At 41.3% G+C, this 16,718-nt stretch overlaps 1 protein-coding gene across 3 annotated transcripts in view; it reads right to left on the bottom strand.

The window, feature by feature from the left end:
* ABLIM1 (actin binding LIM protein 1) overlaps nt 1-9,757 on the bottom strand; it is a 205,634-nt gene extending 195,877 nt beyond the window's left edge. For 2 of the 3 annotated variants that reach the window (XM_053389127.1, XM_053389129.1), the window contains exon 1: nt 9,342-9,756. Coding sequence is in view for 2 of the 3 variants with exons in the window: in XM_053389129.1 (XP_053245104.1) it covers nt 9,342-9,354 (13 nt within the window). In the remaining variant the exon portion in view is untranslated. Of the gene's footprint in view, nt 1-9,341 lie in introns of all 3 variants that reach the window. The other variant, XM_053389134.1, reaches the window with a different exon arrangement.
* Between the last annotated feature and the right edge of the window lie 6,961 nt (nt 9,758-16,718).

Here is a 16,718-nt window from a genome sequence, read left to right as displayed (position 1 = left end):
CTATGAAGCTTTATGAATTAAACGCTCTTGGAATTCAGGTTTTTTTTAATCTACATGGAACATAATTCATATTGCCGCATAGCATCTGTTAACCATATACCATCTGTTAACAACTGAGCCCTCCTGATCTAAAAAAACAAAATAAATGTATTTGCTGTCAACTGGTAGCTCTGCTCATCAGGCTGCTATGGAACACTTATCAAAGGCATTAAAAAGCTTAATTGTCCAATTAAAGCTTAATCAATTTATCTCATTATATTATTAAATGTAGATGTTATTAAAGCATTATATGCCCGTCTCTAGAACACAGATCCTCAAGAAGAGACAGCCAACACAGGGGAGAGCAGGGTTCATGAGTGAACTAGCTAGTGAAGGCTGCTGTATTATATGGAACATTGGGGCTTGTTCTCTGTTATGAGCCTAGAGCCAAAGGGCTTAGGGGTTAGATGCTAACCCACCCCCCAGCTCAGTTTGCTGTGGTAACAAGAGAAAATTGAGTCTTTGTGATGGTGTAAGAAGTGCTAAGCTAGGAGCAGAGCAGACAAAACTTGTGGGGACAGATAGGACTCATCCATGATGGCAGATACCAAAAGGAAGGGCTAGAAAATCTTTGTACCTCTCTAGCAGGGGGAGCTAAATATTGATCAGTAATTGCCCACCTTTTACAGACTGTAGCTACATTTACAAATTGAAGAAACTTTCTCAGATACCACACACACCCTCCAACCAAGAACACACAACCTATTTTATTGACTTCAACTGAATGCTTCTTCCAAGTCTAATTTCAACAGGGAAAAGGGCAGGAGGGGGGATTGTGGCACTGAGGAAGGTCTCTGAAGAAACATTTAGTGACCATGCATGCCACGTTGGTGACTCCTGTTGCAGAGCAAGCAGGCATTCTTCTCCCTGGGAATGGTGATAAAGCATAAACTCTCATGCGCTCCCAGCACTTCTAATATATGATACAGATGTACACATGGTAGTCAATTTGTGCAACCCTTCCGCACAAAAAAAGACAACAGTCTGCTCACACAGGCACAATATACTATAGCTCCAGTGGTAAAGAAAAGATATTTCTGCTTCCTAGTAGGGAACCAAACCACATTGATAGTTGCATTTTTCTTAAAGAACAGAGAAAACCTGATGACATTTGGACAAATGGAGGCTGAAGGATGAGAGCTGTTAAAAAGTGTTTGCCAATAACCAGTGTGTCACATCTTTGCTAAGAGCTTTTGTTCTAGAACTAGCCAGAGGCCATTTTTTTCTTGCCGTTTTCCTTCTATAGAACAAAATCAAAGGAATACAGGTGGAGAATTAGTTTTGCACAGCAAAGTGGCAGCAGTGAGCTGCAGAAAATCTCCCACTCAAGAATGCAGTTTTCTGCAAGGCAAGAAGTGACGAAACTTCTGGGGGAAGGCTTGTGTGTTTTCAGTGAAGTGCTCAATTTTACCACTGAGGCCTCTTGAGGCATTTATAATGCCTCTAACTGTCCGTTCAGGGCAGTCAAGAACTGCATGTCTAATTTTAACATTTTGGAGGTTTTAAAATTTTTAGCATTTTGGAGGTTTTAAAAAACTTGTATTTTTTTGTTATTAATAGGCACCTGGAGATTAGTGTCTATCTGGGATGTGTGTGTATGTGGACTATATTTTGATCTCATTTTAGTCATTCTTTACTAGTTGCTTGTTAAATAACTCTTTACAAATAACAATTAGAAACTACGCTTATACTTTTATTAAAATTTTAATTATTTGCAATGCCAAAATATTTGTCATACCTACAATATAAAGTCAAATTTTAGTTAGAGCAAATTATAACCTTTCTGCAATGCATTAACAATTGTGAGTTACGATGCCCCCACACCCTTAGATTGTTAATGCTATGCTATCCCTGATGCTGGGTTATTAGTTTCAGCTGACTGCTTAGTGAATTAGTCCATTTCAAAATACCCCTTTGGCTCCACTACTAATATTTGCTAAAAATACTTCCAGAGCTCCTAAATAGCAAGACTGATGCAGTGCATAAAGCCCTCCAGGACACAGTCTTTTTGCGGATGACTATGGAGAAAAGATAATTAAAAAAACAAAGTTCCAATCCATGGTTTGTTTTCATCTGTTTTGTCTATCAGATAGAAAGGGTCAAGGAGAGACAGAGAAAATAAATTTCCTGCTTCAGTAGGCAGGGGTACTCCAGAAAATGCTCTTTCAACTTTGTCATGAACATGCTGCTTTTGCACAACAAATCAACAGTATTTCACATTCATGGTGAAATGCTGATATGTAATCAAAAATCCAACATGGGGAAACACTACAGATTAGGAAAACTCACATCACTCTAACAGTAAGTGAAATATATTTATATTAGCAGAGCTGTTGCATGCATTCCATCCCTGCAACTATACAGTCATAGCTCATGTTACGTTTGCTTCACGTTGCAGCTTTTCAGGTTACGAAAGCGGCAAACCCGGAAGTGTTTACTTCCAGGTTCACCGCGCGCGCGCGCGCGCACACACACACACAGAGAAGTGATCTGTACGCTTCACGCATGCGCAGAAGCGCTCTATCATGCGTCACGCACGCACAGTAGCAGTGCTCTACTTACGGACTAAACGGACGGATCACGTTTGTAAGTAGAGGTACCACTGTATATGAGAGTGCCTGACTGCATATCCAATGACTCTACTGCCATAATGTTCAAATAATTGTTGCATTAATTATTGTATGGTCTTTTAACTTATTATTGTTCCATGGAGAAAAGATGGGCTGGCAGCTGAATCTATTTCATAACCAATGATGAAATGGCCAAGGGGCTGCCAACACTGCTACCCACATACATCCCTGCATCTGCTACCCAAGCACTTCACTCTTCCCAAGGATAGGGCTGGGATGATAACAAGAATCTTAAGAAACCTGGATAACAAGGTGCCAAGTATTTTTGCATCCCTATTTACAAAACTTAAAATGTTATTCCACACCAACAAGAGTTAGAGTCGGACCAAATAAAGGCTTTACATTACCTACTTTTGCTCTTCTTCTTCTTTTTGTAATACAAACTCTAAAAAAAGCTGGACACTTTTAGAACAAATGTGGCAGGAATATTTTCACACTATAAGAAAACATCATATAAATAGCTAACAAAACCATATGCACTGCAACTGTCTTGATAAAAATGTGCAATTGAGCAAAGAAAGCATTTTACTGCCAAATACACAAATGATCATCTCTAAGTAAAAATTTTAATATAGGAGGGATTATCCCTGATTTAGATGCAGGTTCTTTAGCAAGCTACCCTCAAAGACCAATTGCCACACAATTTACACAGCTGGGTAGTCCTGCGGGTGGCCTCAAACTCATTAGGAAGATACATCACTGGTTTGATCAGAATGGCTTTGTCCAAAAGAAGAAAGAGTGTCATAGTAATAGTGTGGAAAGCAGACAAGACTATAATGGTCAATTTTCATGATAATTTATTAGCATGGAGAAATACTACTATACTTTTCTGACAATTGCAATGCATTGCCCAGCACCACCAAATCACTTATATGTTCAACATGTCAATATCAAAGAGCTAAAATGCAGCATCACAATGGCAGAAACAAATGCTATTCAAAAGGTATTTTCCAACTCAGTATGCTGCACAAGATTCACAACATAGCCTCTATGAACAATCCAAATATGGAAAGATTTTTCCAATATCTGATTATTATTAAGCCACTGCACGATTGCTTCATTAGAAATGTGAATGGCTATGAATATTTCCGGAAGGTTTCTAAATATGCTTTCAAGAACCCCTTCAGTTACAACATGTCTAGCAATAGGGAAGGTTAGTTTGCTTCTTTCTATAATTCTCAACCAACATTGTGTGTCATATTTCTAACACATTCTAACACTTATAACACATTCTCCTATCAAAAATTATATAGTTTATTATGAAAATATCAAGAAATGTAAATAATACAAATATATCATTGATAAAAAGTAAAAAAAAAATACAGAGATTATTCACTGACAAGTAACAAATGTAAAAAAATTAAATCAGAAAAATCTGGATGCTCTCTATCTCTATCTACACATTTTCATGAAATTTGTTATTTCAGAGGTTTATAAATAACTCCATTTCTCAGTGAAGTGATTTGTGTCATGTTTTAGCTTACAACTAGCATACACAATTGGTTAAAAAGTCTGCTGCCCAAGCATGTCCATATCAATCCAGAGTTCTTTCTGTCTTCCAGTAAGGAGTAGTGGTCTCCTACCCTTTTAAGGGCTTCTTGTAAGACAGGATCTTTTAAACAGAAAAGTAAAGCAGCTCAAGGGGCATGAAGTATATAATACCCAGTTCTTTTATTATCCCCAATAAGAATGGGAGAGAAAGCCACATTTGAAACATGTTTATTTTCTGGTATTTGATTTAAGAAGGTATTTAGTTTTCTTGACCATTCCATTTCAAAGAACCTAAGTAGATAACATGTAATAAATCACATTAAAAAGATGGCCAATTAAAACACAAGACACTACAAGCTGGCAAAGAGCAATAAATAAATAAAAACTAAACATATTATATACCATCTTATCCAAACAACAACAAAAAACCCACACAATATTAGACTTCGGCTATGCTCAAATTATACTTATTTCTAAATAGTATAGGATTGTGCCTCAATTCCTCTGTTCCAGCAAAACACAGTGCTATGCTGAAGAGAAAAATAGTGACATCCTTGTGCTGATGGAGGCTACCACTAATGAAACGCTTATGCCAGGTATTGTCAACCTTTTCAGGCAAATGAGCACATTTGGTGCTTTGAGGAATTTCCTTCACCACCAAAGAAACAGAAAAAGAGAAATTCCATGTATACACACTTATTTTTCCCAGGGATTTGGTAAAAGCTGGATCCAGCAGAATTAATCTGGGCCTTGAAAAGCACAGAGATGAATGAGAAAACGAGGAAAAAAAATCACTCTTCCAACTTCCTCCTCTGGCCCTATATACTTTTCCAGGGAAGAAAAAATGACTATTCTCACCACCTTGTGGTCAAGGTGCCATGGGATGGAGAGAGCTTTAAAGCTTTGTGGGCATCAGTGGCCAACCCCTTCCAAACAACTGCACAAAAAGAAAGATGTGGGAAGAGCATAGAAGGAACCTTATTACTCACCTGGGCCTCATTCCCAGCTCTGCGAAAATGTAATTTCAGGCAGTAAAATGTATTTGGTCCTCTCTGACATGCTTGATTTCCAGCATCCCTATTTTAAGAAACTATATTTTGTTGCATGTGTTTTAAAAACATGTACCAGAAATATTCATTTCAGAGGCACTATACAACATCTCACTAAGGATTGTAGTCATGGTAGTCCTACTCAGAGTAGACCCTTTGAAATTAATGGGCATGTCTTACTTAAGTCTATTAATTCCAGTGCCTCTACTCTGAGTAGAACTTGGCTGGAAGCCAGCCTAAATGTCTGTGAGTGATTTGGACTCCAACGCAACACACAGTTGTATGGAAGGAAGCCTTATTGAACTTCATGGTGATTACTCCCAAATAATGCATGGAACTGAGCCGCTTGTCTGCCTTGCTAACCATAGACCAATGCTCATTTCCCTTCTCTCAAATTCTGCTGCAATATGAGCATCCAAAATAGCTTAAGATTCATTGTCTTAATGAACAATGAAAGGAAACTACCAGCTCATATCCATTTTGATAGCTGTTCATGCTAAACCATTCCTCATATTCCCCCCCAAAATTTCCATTGAACTTGTAAACAAGATAAAGAAAAATAGATTTCCAAGCTGCAACTCAAGATAAATGGGTGAACGTGTTCTTTTTTAAGTCTAGCACTTCAAGGGGTTGTTTTCATCTCTAATGAATAGCACACCCTGTTATAAAACAGAAGTTGTTAGGTTAATTTATGGGGAATTAAAAAGCCACTCAGTTTATGTGTGCCATCTAAGCAGGTTTTTGCAGCAGTTAGATAATCATAAATTTAGCAGGCAGTAGCAACAAGAAGAAACTATCTGTATAAATTAGGTGTTTCCTTGGAACAATGACCATCGGCTAAAGTATCGTGAAATACTACTATCCATGTGAACCACAGTATATGCAGTCGCTGAACGCAAGCACAGTAAGATCACATTGGAACACACAGTATGCATGCTGGAAGATACACTGAGCTCAATTCTGGCTATCTGTTACTTTTATCCTTCCTCTGTCAGGGATGTTAAAGAACTAATAGTCCAAAGAACATGGGCAAACCAGGAGAAAAACTGAAGGCAAAACCAGAGAGAGACCCCCCCCCCACGTTTATATAGTTTTTGTTATGGACTCCCAATATATAAAGTTTTAAATGTGCAGATCTGGTTCCAGATTATGGGGGTCATTGGGCAGACTGCCCTTGGTGGGATTTCCAGTATCAATCACGCCCCCAGTATTAACAGTCCACTGGCACTGCTGCAGCCACCAATCTCCCAGGGTTACCAGTGGAGGCAGCACTGTAGCAGGCTGGAAGCTTAAGGGCTCCACCAGTGGATAAGCCCACACAAGACCCTGGGGTCAGGGAGCACCAATGAAGGTTCTCAACCTCATAGGGCACTTCCAGGGTGCATGAGCCCCAGAAAATGCCCCATCACTAAATGTGGCATGGCATGCATCCTACTGAAGTGACCCAAGCATCAGAAGTGGCCCTTGCCAGTTTATTTTGATCTTATTTGCAATTAAAAATCCTAGTGTAGAATCCTGTAGAACAGAAGTTGCTGTTATAACAATAGGAGTCCTAGCACAAATGTTGTTATAACTTACCCAAAACAATTTCAGTAGTTTTTCTGCAGTACAGAATTCTCCTGCAGAGAGAGTTATAAACACTATTCACAATAGGAGGAACGGTGCCAACTAGACCACAAAAATGAGAAATATTGATTAACTTAATTCTAGATTCATTTAGAACATGCTCCTGGTTTCTTCCTTTGCAGCAGAACATTGCAAAATGGCCATGCAGGCAAAATTGACTGGCTTAGAAGGCTTAATTTGGCCCATGTGCTGGATATTCCCCACTCCACAGTATAGCACACAGTTTATTGATTAGTGTAGACAGATTGTTTAGCGTAAACTGATTCTTACACGTTCCAGCTTTGGCCTAGAATCCGCCATGCTGAACTGCAGCTAATACAAGCCACGTAAAACAGTGCAAGCACACTCATACACAATATACCACCCAAAAATACAACTGAACTCAACATCTTAAGGTTCTTATGCTGGCATAACATGTATCAGAAATTACACACAAAAATGTAAGTTCTCATGATTACCACATAAGGGTATACAGCACAAGTATCGGGATCATCTAACTTGTCCCACTCTTATTTTACATGCATAAGAATGTTGATGAGACAGGGATTGAACAATACCCTCTCCATACGGCCACTGTGGTATAGTTATGTTGCACATAACATAACTCATGGAGTAGTGCCACCATCACCACCCGTCAGGTCCCTCTTCCTTGTGTAACGATATTCAAACACTGGCAGAGAGTCGAGGCACTCTCTTACACCACTAGCTGAGGATCTTCTCAATATTCCCTCTCTTACAGTAACATGCTGGCTTCTGACAAAGGGACTTCATGATAGTATGATGAGACCCATCACTGGTTAATAGGACCTTGTAAATCACCAGGCTGCTAGCCATAGATATCAGACAGAATATGGCATGAGGAGTAATATTCCAATCAAGGATTAAAAGCACAAATCCTGAACAAAAATGAAACATTTGAGTTGTTTTCATTATAAAGCTTTTGGAAAAGAACAAAAGCTACAGCCAGAAGCCTACAAATCAGAATAAGCCGAGAACCTAAAGCCAGGTTTGAGTTATACTTCCTAGATCTGACAATTCAGCTGAGTCAGTACTGTGACATCACAGCACCCTGAAAGGGGAAATGCTGTTCAAAAAAAACAGCTCAGGATTGGAAATTCATCTCCTATCCCTCTCTTCCCCCACCCTGCTTCCAATAGCAAAACATGAACTTATTCTGGGCGTTGCCTCTGCAGACAAATTAAATACCGTATATGAGGATGGCATACTAATGCCGTGAAAATTAATAGCCATTGCATATTCTGGCCTTAACCCTGCAGAGAATGTGTTTTCTCCAAGAAGTGTTACACTGAGAAGAAACTACACCTAGCTCACCATATACCTAGCATATGGTATGAAATTGACCCACAGTCTTTAATGGGCCTTGGTGTTAAGCATATGTAATGCCTTGTGAATAGACATGTATTGGTTTCTTAAATATATGAAGAAGAAAGCTTCTTTCAACCACTGTAGCATTCCCCCTATCAAATAAATATCACACATCTACCTAAGAAGAAATTTCATATTTAGGCCTCTTAAACACAATTCAATGTGTGTTTACTTAATAATAAACTCCTACTGAGTTCAATGGGATCTAGTCCCAGGAAAGTTTGCATATGACAGCCGGATTAATGATTAAGAAGTACACATGATCAATATGGGGGGAGGGATTGGGGGGAATGCACACAGATGCAAATAAAAATCAGCTGTTCCCACACCTCAGAAAAAAATAGTACTGTTATTCAGAACACATCCTACCACAAATTAATAATCCTGTTGTTGAACGATCTATAACACTTCATTAGTAAGCATCAGCACCTTAGGGGTTGTAACCTACTCTGAAAACACAGCAAAAATATCTCCCTCTCACACTGCAAAGAGGTGGGGGGGATATTGGCATTGGCTTCCCTTTCTAGCTTGCAAACCCTTCCGAGAAATATTTTAATATGCCTCCAGAAAACGCAAGCTGCGAACGATCTGACACGTCTTTGCTTCCCACCCACGAAAAAAGGATGTACTGCAGCTTTAAATATCTTGGTGCATCAACCCCTGGAATTCTTCCATCGGTAGAGCTGCAAAATGGTACCAAGAAGGGTGGGGTGGGAACTAAATCTTCTCACCCCACCTTTATCCCAAGAAAGGTGATTAAGTAGCACAAGCCCATCCAATCCCTTCTTGCACCCATAGTAAAAGCGAGAGTGCTGTGGACCCGGGCGTACAAACGCCACCGATTTCCCAAATATCTCTCAGGCTCTTCTCCCTCCCCCCCCCCCACGGCCCCCACTTCCACATCAAACAAAAGCAGAATGAAAGGCAATGCGCGGCGAAGTTTCTTGCGGAGACAGGTGTAGGTTGGCAAGGGGGAAAGGATATTAACCGCCGGCACACAACACCACCACCACCACAGGCAGAGAGCTGGCCCTGCCTGCCTGCCCGCCCAGCCTTCATCTCCAAGCGACCACAGGGGAAGATGCTGCTCCTCCATCCAGGCGGAGAGACGCACACTCACCTCTGGTGGACATGGCTCGGGCGGAGCGAGGGAGAGCCGGCGGCTGCAGGGAGCGCCAAGACCGAAGAGCAAGCCCCAGATGCCAGCCGGATGCAGCTGGGCAGCATCTCCCCCATGTGCCGCCGGGGAGTGAGAGCAAGAGGGCGGTACCTGTCTGCAGCGCGCCCAGGCGAGGCGAGGGAGCGCCAGGGGGAATCACAACAGCCGGCCGCTGCAGCCAATGCGGGCTGCGAGCGGCCGGGGCTGGGCGGGGCTCGTCCCTGCCGAGCCGGGCGCTGCTGCAGCACCAGCAGAATCTGGCCGAACAATCGCTTTAGCCGCCCGGCGCAGCGCTTCAGTTAGGGGCCTCCGGCGGGAGGGGAGAGGGAGAAGGCGCTTGGCAGGCAGGCAGGCAGGCAGGCCTCCCCTGGCCCTCCATGGGCAAGAGGCATGAGAGGCGGTGTGCGAGCTGTGCAGCTACATGATATGGGGCGGGGGGAGGCCAAAGCTTGTCGGAGCTAAGCCCCCTTTCACTTGGCTTCCAAGGTCCTGCTTTCATGGAGAGGGGAAGGCTGGCAGGCATGAGTGATATAGAAATAGATTGCCACTCCTATGCAGACAAAAAGCATAGGAGAGTGGCCTTAAAGGAGAAGCTTGCTGAAAAGGTTGAATGGCTTTGAATGATTTTATAGAAATGTGGTATGCTTTTGTAACTTTTTTGGTTGATAATGCCACAACCTCTCTCTCTCTCCTCCTCCTCCTCCTCTCTAAGTCTCTCTCACACACAATTGTGGAGCAATTTATTCCACAGATGGTGATGTGTCCCACTCCGGGGGTTATGTTATTATTGATTTATTCTTTGCTAATTTCATAATTAATACTTCTTTCAGCATATCAAAATGCTATTAAAAACACATTTCTTTTAAAATCACCATTCTTTTACAGGATGAAAACATGTTTGCCTACTCCACCATTCCACCCTTTGACATAGGATGTACATAGACTGTACACTTACTGAATGTTATATGTGAATAATAAGTGTACAGCTCAGCTATTTGTATACAGAAGTAGATGGATTGTTCACTCAGTATATGGAACATTTGGAGCATACTGCACAGAATTCAGTGGGACTTGCATTCCAAGTAAATGTATGATGAAGAAGAGGAAACTGCACCCTCAGACTTCACTTCTCTGGAGACATCTACTCTCCCCACCTTCTTCTTGCGATGGTTGAACAGCACCCCAAAGAATTAGAAGGCAGGGCTGAATAAGTCTGGATATAGTTGCCTTCATACATTGTTTTATTCCTTGACGCAATACAAATCCCACAATGAAAGCTGACTGAGATAAGACAGTTAATTCTCATTTCACTGAGTGGAGTTCATCTCGTTTAGCAATCTGAATCTTGATAACAGTGGGTTCAAATATTCCTGACATTTTTGTTTGCTGAAGTCCTCATTAGTTATTAAATATTAGATGTTGCCGTGCATACCTGGGGAACTTGCAAGACACAAGCTCCCCAGAGATGCACAATGCTGCCCACTCCATGAAACATGTCTCACTAGCCACACATTGTAGTCCCAACCGGTCTGCTTTTGGTGCCTGCCTGGGACAGAAAAAATTGGGGTTGGCAAGCAGTTGGCAATACATGGCTGGTGGACTGCATTCATCTTGAGCAGAGGGATGTGGTTGTTCAGATCAGTATTGTTGCATATCACTTCCCGGCCCCCAAACTGCTGTAGCTGTTCTAACCAAGAACAGCTGCACATGGACTATTTTTCTTTCAGCATGCAACAAATATATCTGCTCACTAAATAACAAGAACTGTGTACGTAAAAAAGGATAACTATTTTTGTATGTCTCTGTAAACTGTCAAGTTGCACAGGTATGTGTATGTTTGCCCACCTAAGAAGGCAAAAGAGGCAGTAGACGCTGGTGTTCTGAAATTTATGTAACTTGCACTGCAATGTATATAGCCTCAAGCTTGACATTTCCAATTCAGTCACCTTTATAAATAATCTTTGGCAACCTGTACAATTCAGTCATATTTGCCATATCATTTCCTTTGCTACAGTTGCAAATGGTAAAGAATCCTACAGCAGGCATGATGAATTAAACAAGTAATTCTTCTTCTTCGCTCAATTTCTATCCCTTAGGAACTAGCCTCAGAAGCTGATCTATTACTACAATAAAGCAAAGTGGTGTGTGCTCATGCATTAACATTCATTTCAGAGCTAGTTCAGCCCGCTCTTCTTCCCCTTTACATGTTCAATCATTAAACATCTCCATTTGCAACTTTCTCCTTCATGTACTGTGAGAATCAAGGTTTTGCTCAGTCATTGTGATTTGATGGCAGCCTTTTGCATCCTTAATCATCATGCTATTTCCAGTACACTTCTCTCTACATTATTATCATGGGTTTCCCCCCGTGATGCTAATATGCTGACATTTAGAAAGAAATTGCAGGAAGAAGTATATATACATGGAAACTTTGTGGCCACGGGAGGGGAGTTATATTGTATCCACTTAATTCCTATCTGTAAAATATAAATTGTCATAGCTTACCTCATAGAGCTGTTTGGTGAAATATCTCAGAAGCACTGCACACAAGTCTCATAATAATTTGGATTTTGCTTCCATGAAATAACATTCCAAAATGTACTGAAAAATAGGAAAGCATTGTAGTACCACATAAACAGGGTGAAAAAATATTCACTAACAAAAATTACAAAGGCAATTAATTTAGTGCTTATTGAAAAGTGTTTAACTACAAAGAATGTTAAGGTTCTGACTCTATCCACCCTAAATGCTATACGTAGTGTACAAATAAACCAAAACGTGGCTTCTCCAGCCTTAGTAACAGAGCTTGCAGGGCTAAGTTCAAAGCCTGTCTTGGGCAATGGCAACTATATTACTAAATATTTTATTCCTGCCAATGCTTGAATTAGCTCAATCGGTAGAGCATGAGATTCTCAGTCTCAGGGTTGTGGGTTTGAGCCCCATGTTGGGTGAAAGATTCCTGCTTTGCACGGGGTTGGACTAGAAGATTTTTGTGGTCCCTTCCAACTCTATGTTTCTACATTTCTATGGCAGCAAAGATAGGCGACGATAAAATCCAATAAGTCCCATCCTGATTCCTTACCCCATTTTATCCAAATCATGCCACACATAGGCTTTAAAAGCATAATCACATGATGCTAATCACAGAAGGTAAAGCCCCCTCTGGCCCACATCAGTAATCTGAGCTCTGATTCCTGACCTTGAAAGAGGTCTATTGGCATGAGACAATGTCAATATATCTCATCTATCAATCCGCTTTTGTAAAGTACTTATCACTGGGATGGTTCACTGACAAGGATTAGAAAGCAACAATGCTGCCCGTGGATACTCTTTAAAATCTACTTAGGTTGTAAATTTTACATTTTCATTAGACTGAGAGCAGAGAGCGCTAGGCTTTAAACAGAAAAGTAACTCACTAATATGAACTAACCAAGTAGAATGTATGCATATTACAAGTCCCAGCTCCTATCTGTTTATAGAAGTAGAGTGGTACCTCGGTTTCCAAACATAATCTGTTCCGGAAGACCGTTCAACTTTGAAACGTTCGAAAACCAGGGTGCAAAGGGCGGTCTGCAGGAAACTGAAAAAAATAACATGTATACACAGTGGAAGCCATTTGACTTCCGAGGCATGTTCGAAGCATTTACTTCTGGGTTTTCGGTATTCGAAAACTGAAATGTTTGGCTTCCAGGACATTCAAAAACTGAGGTACCACTGTAGTTAAGAAGTTATAATGTCCTAGTTTGGAGGAGAGCAAGCCCAACAGTATTTCAGCTGCATTTCCTGAGATGTCAAATCAACCACAGCTATCTGGGCTGGTCAAAACTAGGCAGACTGAGGCGGTCACCTCATGTGGCAGGTGCTGGGAGTTGAGGAACAGTAGCAAAGTGTTGGAAGGCACCAAGTGTATCATGTGTCCTGCTTTGTGCTCCCTAAGCTAGCCTACTGCCCTCAGGTGTAGTGGAAGGCACTGTCCCATCACTAGTGTTGAAATATTATTCAATTGCCAATCCATCAGGCTTTTGCCTTAAGATAGCCAAGAATCTTGGAGCACCCCTGATTTCTACTTACAACTGTAAATACAATTTTACTGCTAATTACATATTATTAATACATACCTATATTAGCTTGCAGTCACAATTACAGTGGAACTGGATTTAGTGAATCTTCTCAGAGCATTTAACAGAGCACACATGGTGTCCTTCTCACTTTCTTTTATCTCATTCAAGCCAAGGATTGTTGTATTCTGAAGTGGTTGCATCCAGAAGCAGAATGCACGAGCGAAAGCAGGAACAAGTCCTTTTGGACTGCTGCAAAGTGTCATGCAGATAGAACAACAGTATTATACTTCGTATTGGCATGCTTGTCTAAGGGCTTATCTGGGAAAGAAGGGCAAATCATTGCATTATTACAGGAGGGTGGGAATATCAACAGAACAATCAAACCCCCAATTCACCACACCAGAGGGTGGTTGTAGTGGAGGTTTCCTTCCACCTGGCTCAGATGGCATTTCTATGGCCAGGGGAGAAGCAGTTGAACTGGGCTGGCCAAGGTTTCACTGTATCCTAAGTTGGTCAAGCTACCGGCAATGGGCCTGATCCAGGCCTCTCTACTGTGCCAGCATGCAGCTAACACAGCAAAATTTGGAGGGTGAAACTACACTCCCCACTTCCCACCTTGGCCAGCATGAGCAGCAGAGCTTCAACTTTTGCAAGACACAACATCTAGCCTCCCCGTAGACAAATCAGAATGAATGTTGCCAGAAAGCAATCGTAGTCCTCATTGAGACAGCCACTACAAATAGACACAACTTTTTAATTTTGAAGATGAATGAATATCATACTAGTTCTGTAGTGGGAAAGTCCTCATTTCTCGTAATTGCCATTACTTTTCATGAAGCATATGGTTGCCTTTTCTAACCATCTGTGCCTTCATTCTCCATTAGGTTAACCACAGGCAACAATTGTATTTGATTTCCAATGTTACAGGGAAGCACCACCAGATGGACACAGAGGTCACCTGCACAGCCAGTTGGTGGCACTTCCAGGAATGTGGGGAATTATTCTTATTCTCCCTCTGTCTGGTAAGGCTGCATTATTTAATACTACCAGGGCAGGGGGGAAGCTTGAATATATCTTCTTTAATCATTTTGATACTAACTGGTTTTCTTTTTAATCTTCAGAAATTACATCTTTAGTCCAATACTAACAAAAGTTTGCTAATAACGACAGGCTACCGACAGGAGGAAAAACAAATAAGGATGGAGGATTGAGGGGGTTTTAAAGGGGAAAAGGTTGCTTAGCATTCCCTTGCAAATAGCCAGCATTTTTGAAAGGGGACAAATCCCAAGCTCTTCTCGCGTGTTGCCATCTGGCAATTGCATAACTGGGATAAACCCCTTTAATATGTGTGTGTGTGTGAGAGAGAGAATTATGCATGAGACTTGGAACATTTTCTCTGGGCTCTATCATTTCCCCTGAGTGGAAGCAGCAGAAATTGGCTCCTACTGCTGCTCTTCACTCTGCTCACTTTTGCAGCCCCACACCTCCCTCCAGTTGCCTATGTGCACTCATAAATGCTCCTCCTCTTAAGCCCAGCTCTTTTTCTTCCTCTGCACTTCCTCCCACCACTGAGCAATGGGGGTTAATTTGGAGATGAGGGCAGACTCCCCATGCCCCCCCCAAGTATTTGTAATAATTTGCAACTGACTCCTGCAAGGCCAAAGATTGCAAGCTGCATGCATAATTGTCTTCAAGCCCTCCCCTGCTACTGTACATGGGAGTTATCAGGAAACCCTGGAGACCTCAGGTCCGTCCTGAGGTGTCTGGCAACTCTAGTCCAATAGCATCTGAAGGTCCACAGCTTCCCTTCCCATTCTAAAGGTTCTGATGCAATGAGAACCCTACTAGCCCAGGCATACTATCTATGCTACAGTATCTGACATGGACCAGTGAATGAATAGCTGGGAGCAGCTAACACTATAGCATTATAGAAGTTAATTGGAAATGTACTTAATCGGTGTGTGCTCAGAATCCTAAATAACCACCTCTGAACTTTCCTAAGTAGAATGAGATATAAGTAAAATACATGGGGTTGGGTTTTTTGTTTGCAAATAATTGCATTTGGCCAAATTCCCCACATTATTTTGGGTAGAAAGCTGGTTAACAGCAGGTCAATACTGTCTCATAGATGTTGCAAAACTGGGAGAGTGCTTATCAGTGACTCTTCATCAAGGTGGAGGGAGGTTTTGACTCGGGAGCTGTAGAACTCTGTTGTGCATGTAGTACCCTTTATTTATAAATGACCAAGGGGCAAACTAGATGTAATATTATTCATGTCTTTAGCCCTTGTGTGGATGATTTTTATTTATTTTATACTAAATTGCTAGCAAAGGGATTGTGGCATTAGAGGTGGGAGTTTTACCCCTTTACCTTAGGTACAGCAATGCTCTTGAAAGGCATGTTGACACTTCTGCCTGCAGCTTTAGCCGTTTATTCATTAAAAAATAGCAACTGCTGATCATTAGAAGAATTAGACATAGCTAACTGCTCCAGGTATTTTATGGGTTGGAAAGAAGTTACATGTGGGGTTGACTAGGACAACATGTCCAGTGGGCAATTTGCACAATCATGAGTGTAGCAACTGATAATGCCAGTTAAATATTGTCTCTCATTATTATGGGTTGGAGCTAAGACTCTGTTCTTTAGTGAGTCCTTGAGGTTACTTCCCTTTTTCTATGTAGTCTGTTAGTTGTGTGTTTGGACCTACAAAACCTTGTATTATACTAAATGATGACTTAACAATAAGCCTAAATAGATTCTCTATTACTTCCTCCAGAATGTCCTCTATTGCTGTCTCAAGACAGGTACATACAGGTATTAAGCCAATTAGGGAGGTTAGTTGGAGCCCACTTTAAAAAGTGTGAATATGCTGCCATCTGCTGGGCACATAAAGGATTTCCCCCATAAGTCATTGAGGTTCCTCTTAATTAGATTGCTTCAAGTTGCAAAGAATTGATGTTTCTTCTGCCTACAAGTGCACATCTTTTATAATCTCACAACTAGAGGAAACCTGCTGCGGCTGCTATTGTGGTGGTGGTGGTGGTGTTTGTGGTGGTGTTGTTATTGTTGCTGCTGCTGCTGTTGTTGTTGTTCACCCACCCCTCACCCCAAGGACTCTGGGCAGGCTACAACATTAAAACACAATATTAAAAACTTACAGAAATAAGGTGGTTCCTACATATATACACCTCAAGTGTCAGCTAGATTGCCATTTGCAGCCAACTGAGTATTTAACATACAATGCTAATTTGTTTCTAAATATATTGATATGTTATCC

The sequence above is a fragment of the Podarcis raffonei genome, chromosome 5 (genome assembly GCF_027172205.1).
Source record: "Podarcis raffonei isolate rPodRaf1 chromosome 5, rPodRaf1.pri, whole genome shotgun sequence".
Lineage (NCBI taxonomy): Eukaryota > Metazoa > Chordata > Lepidosauria > Squamata > Lacertidae > Podarcis > Podarcis raffonei.
This window is presented reverse-complemented; position numbering and strand designations above follow the sequence as displayed.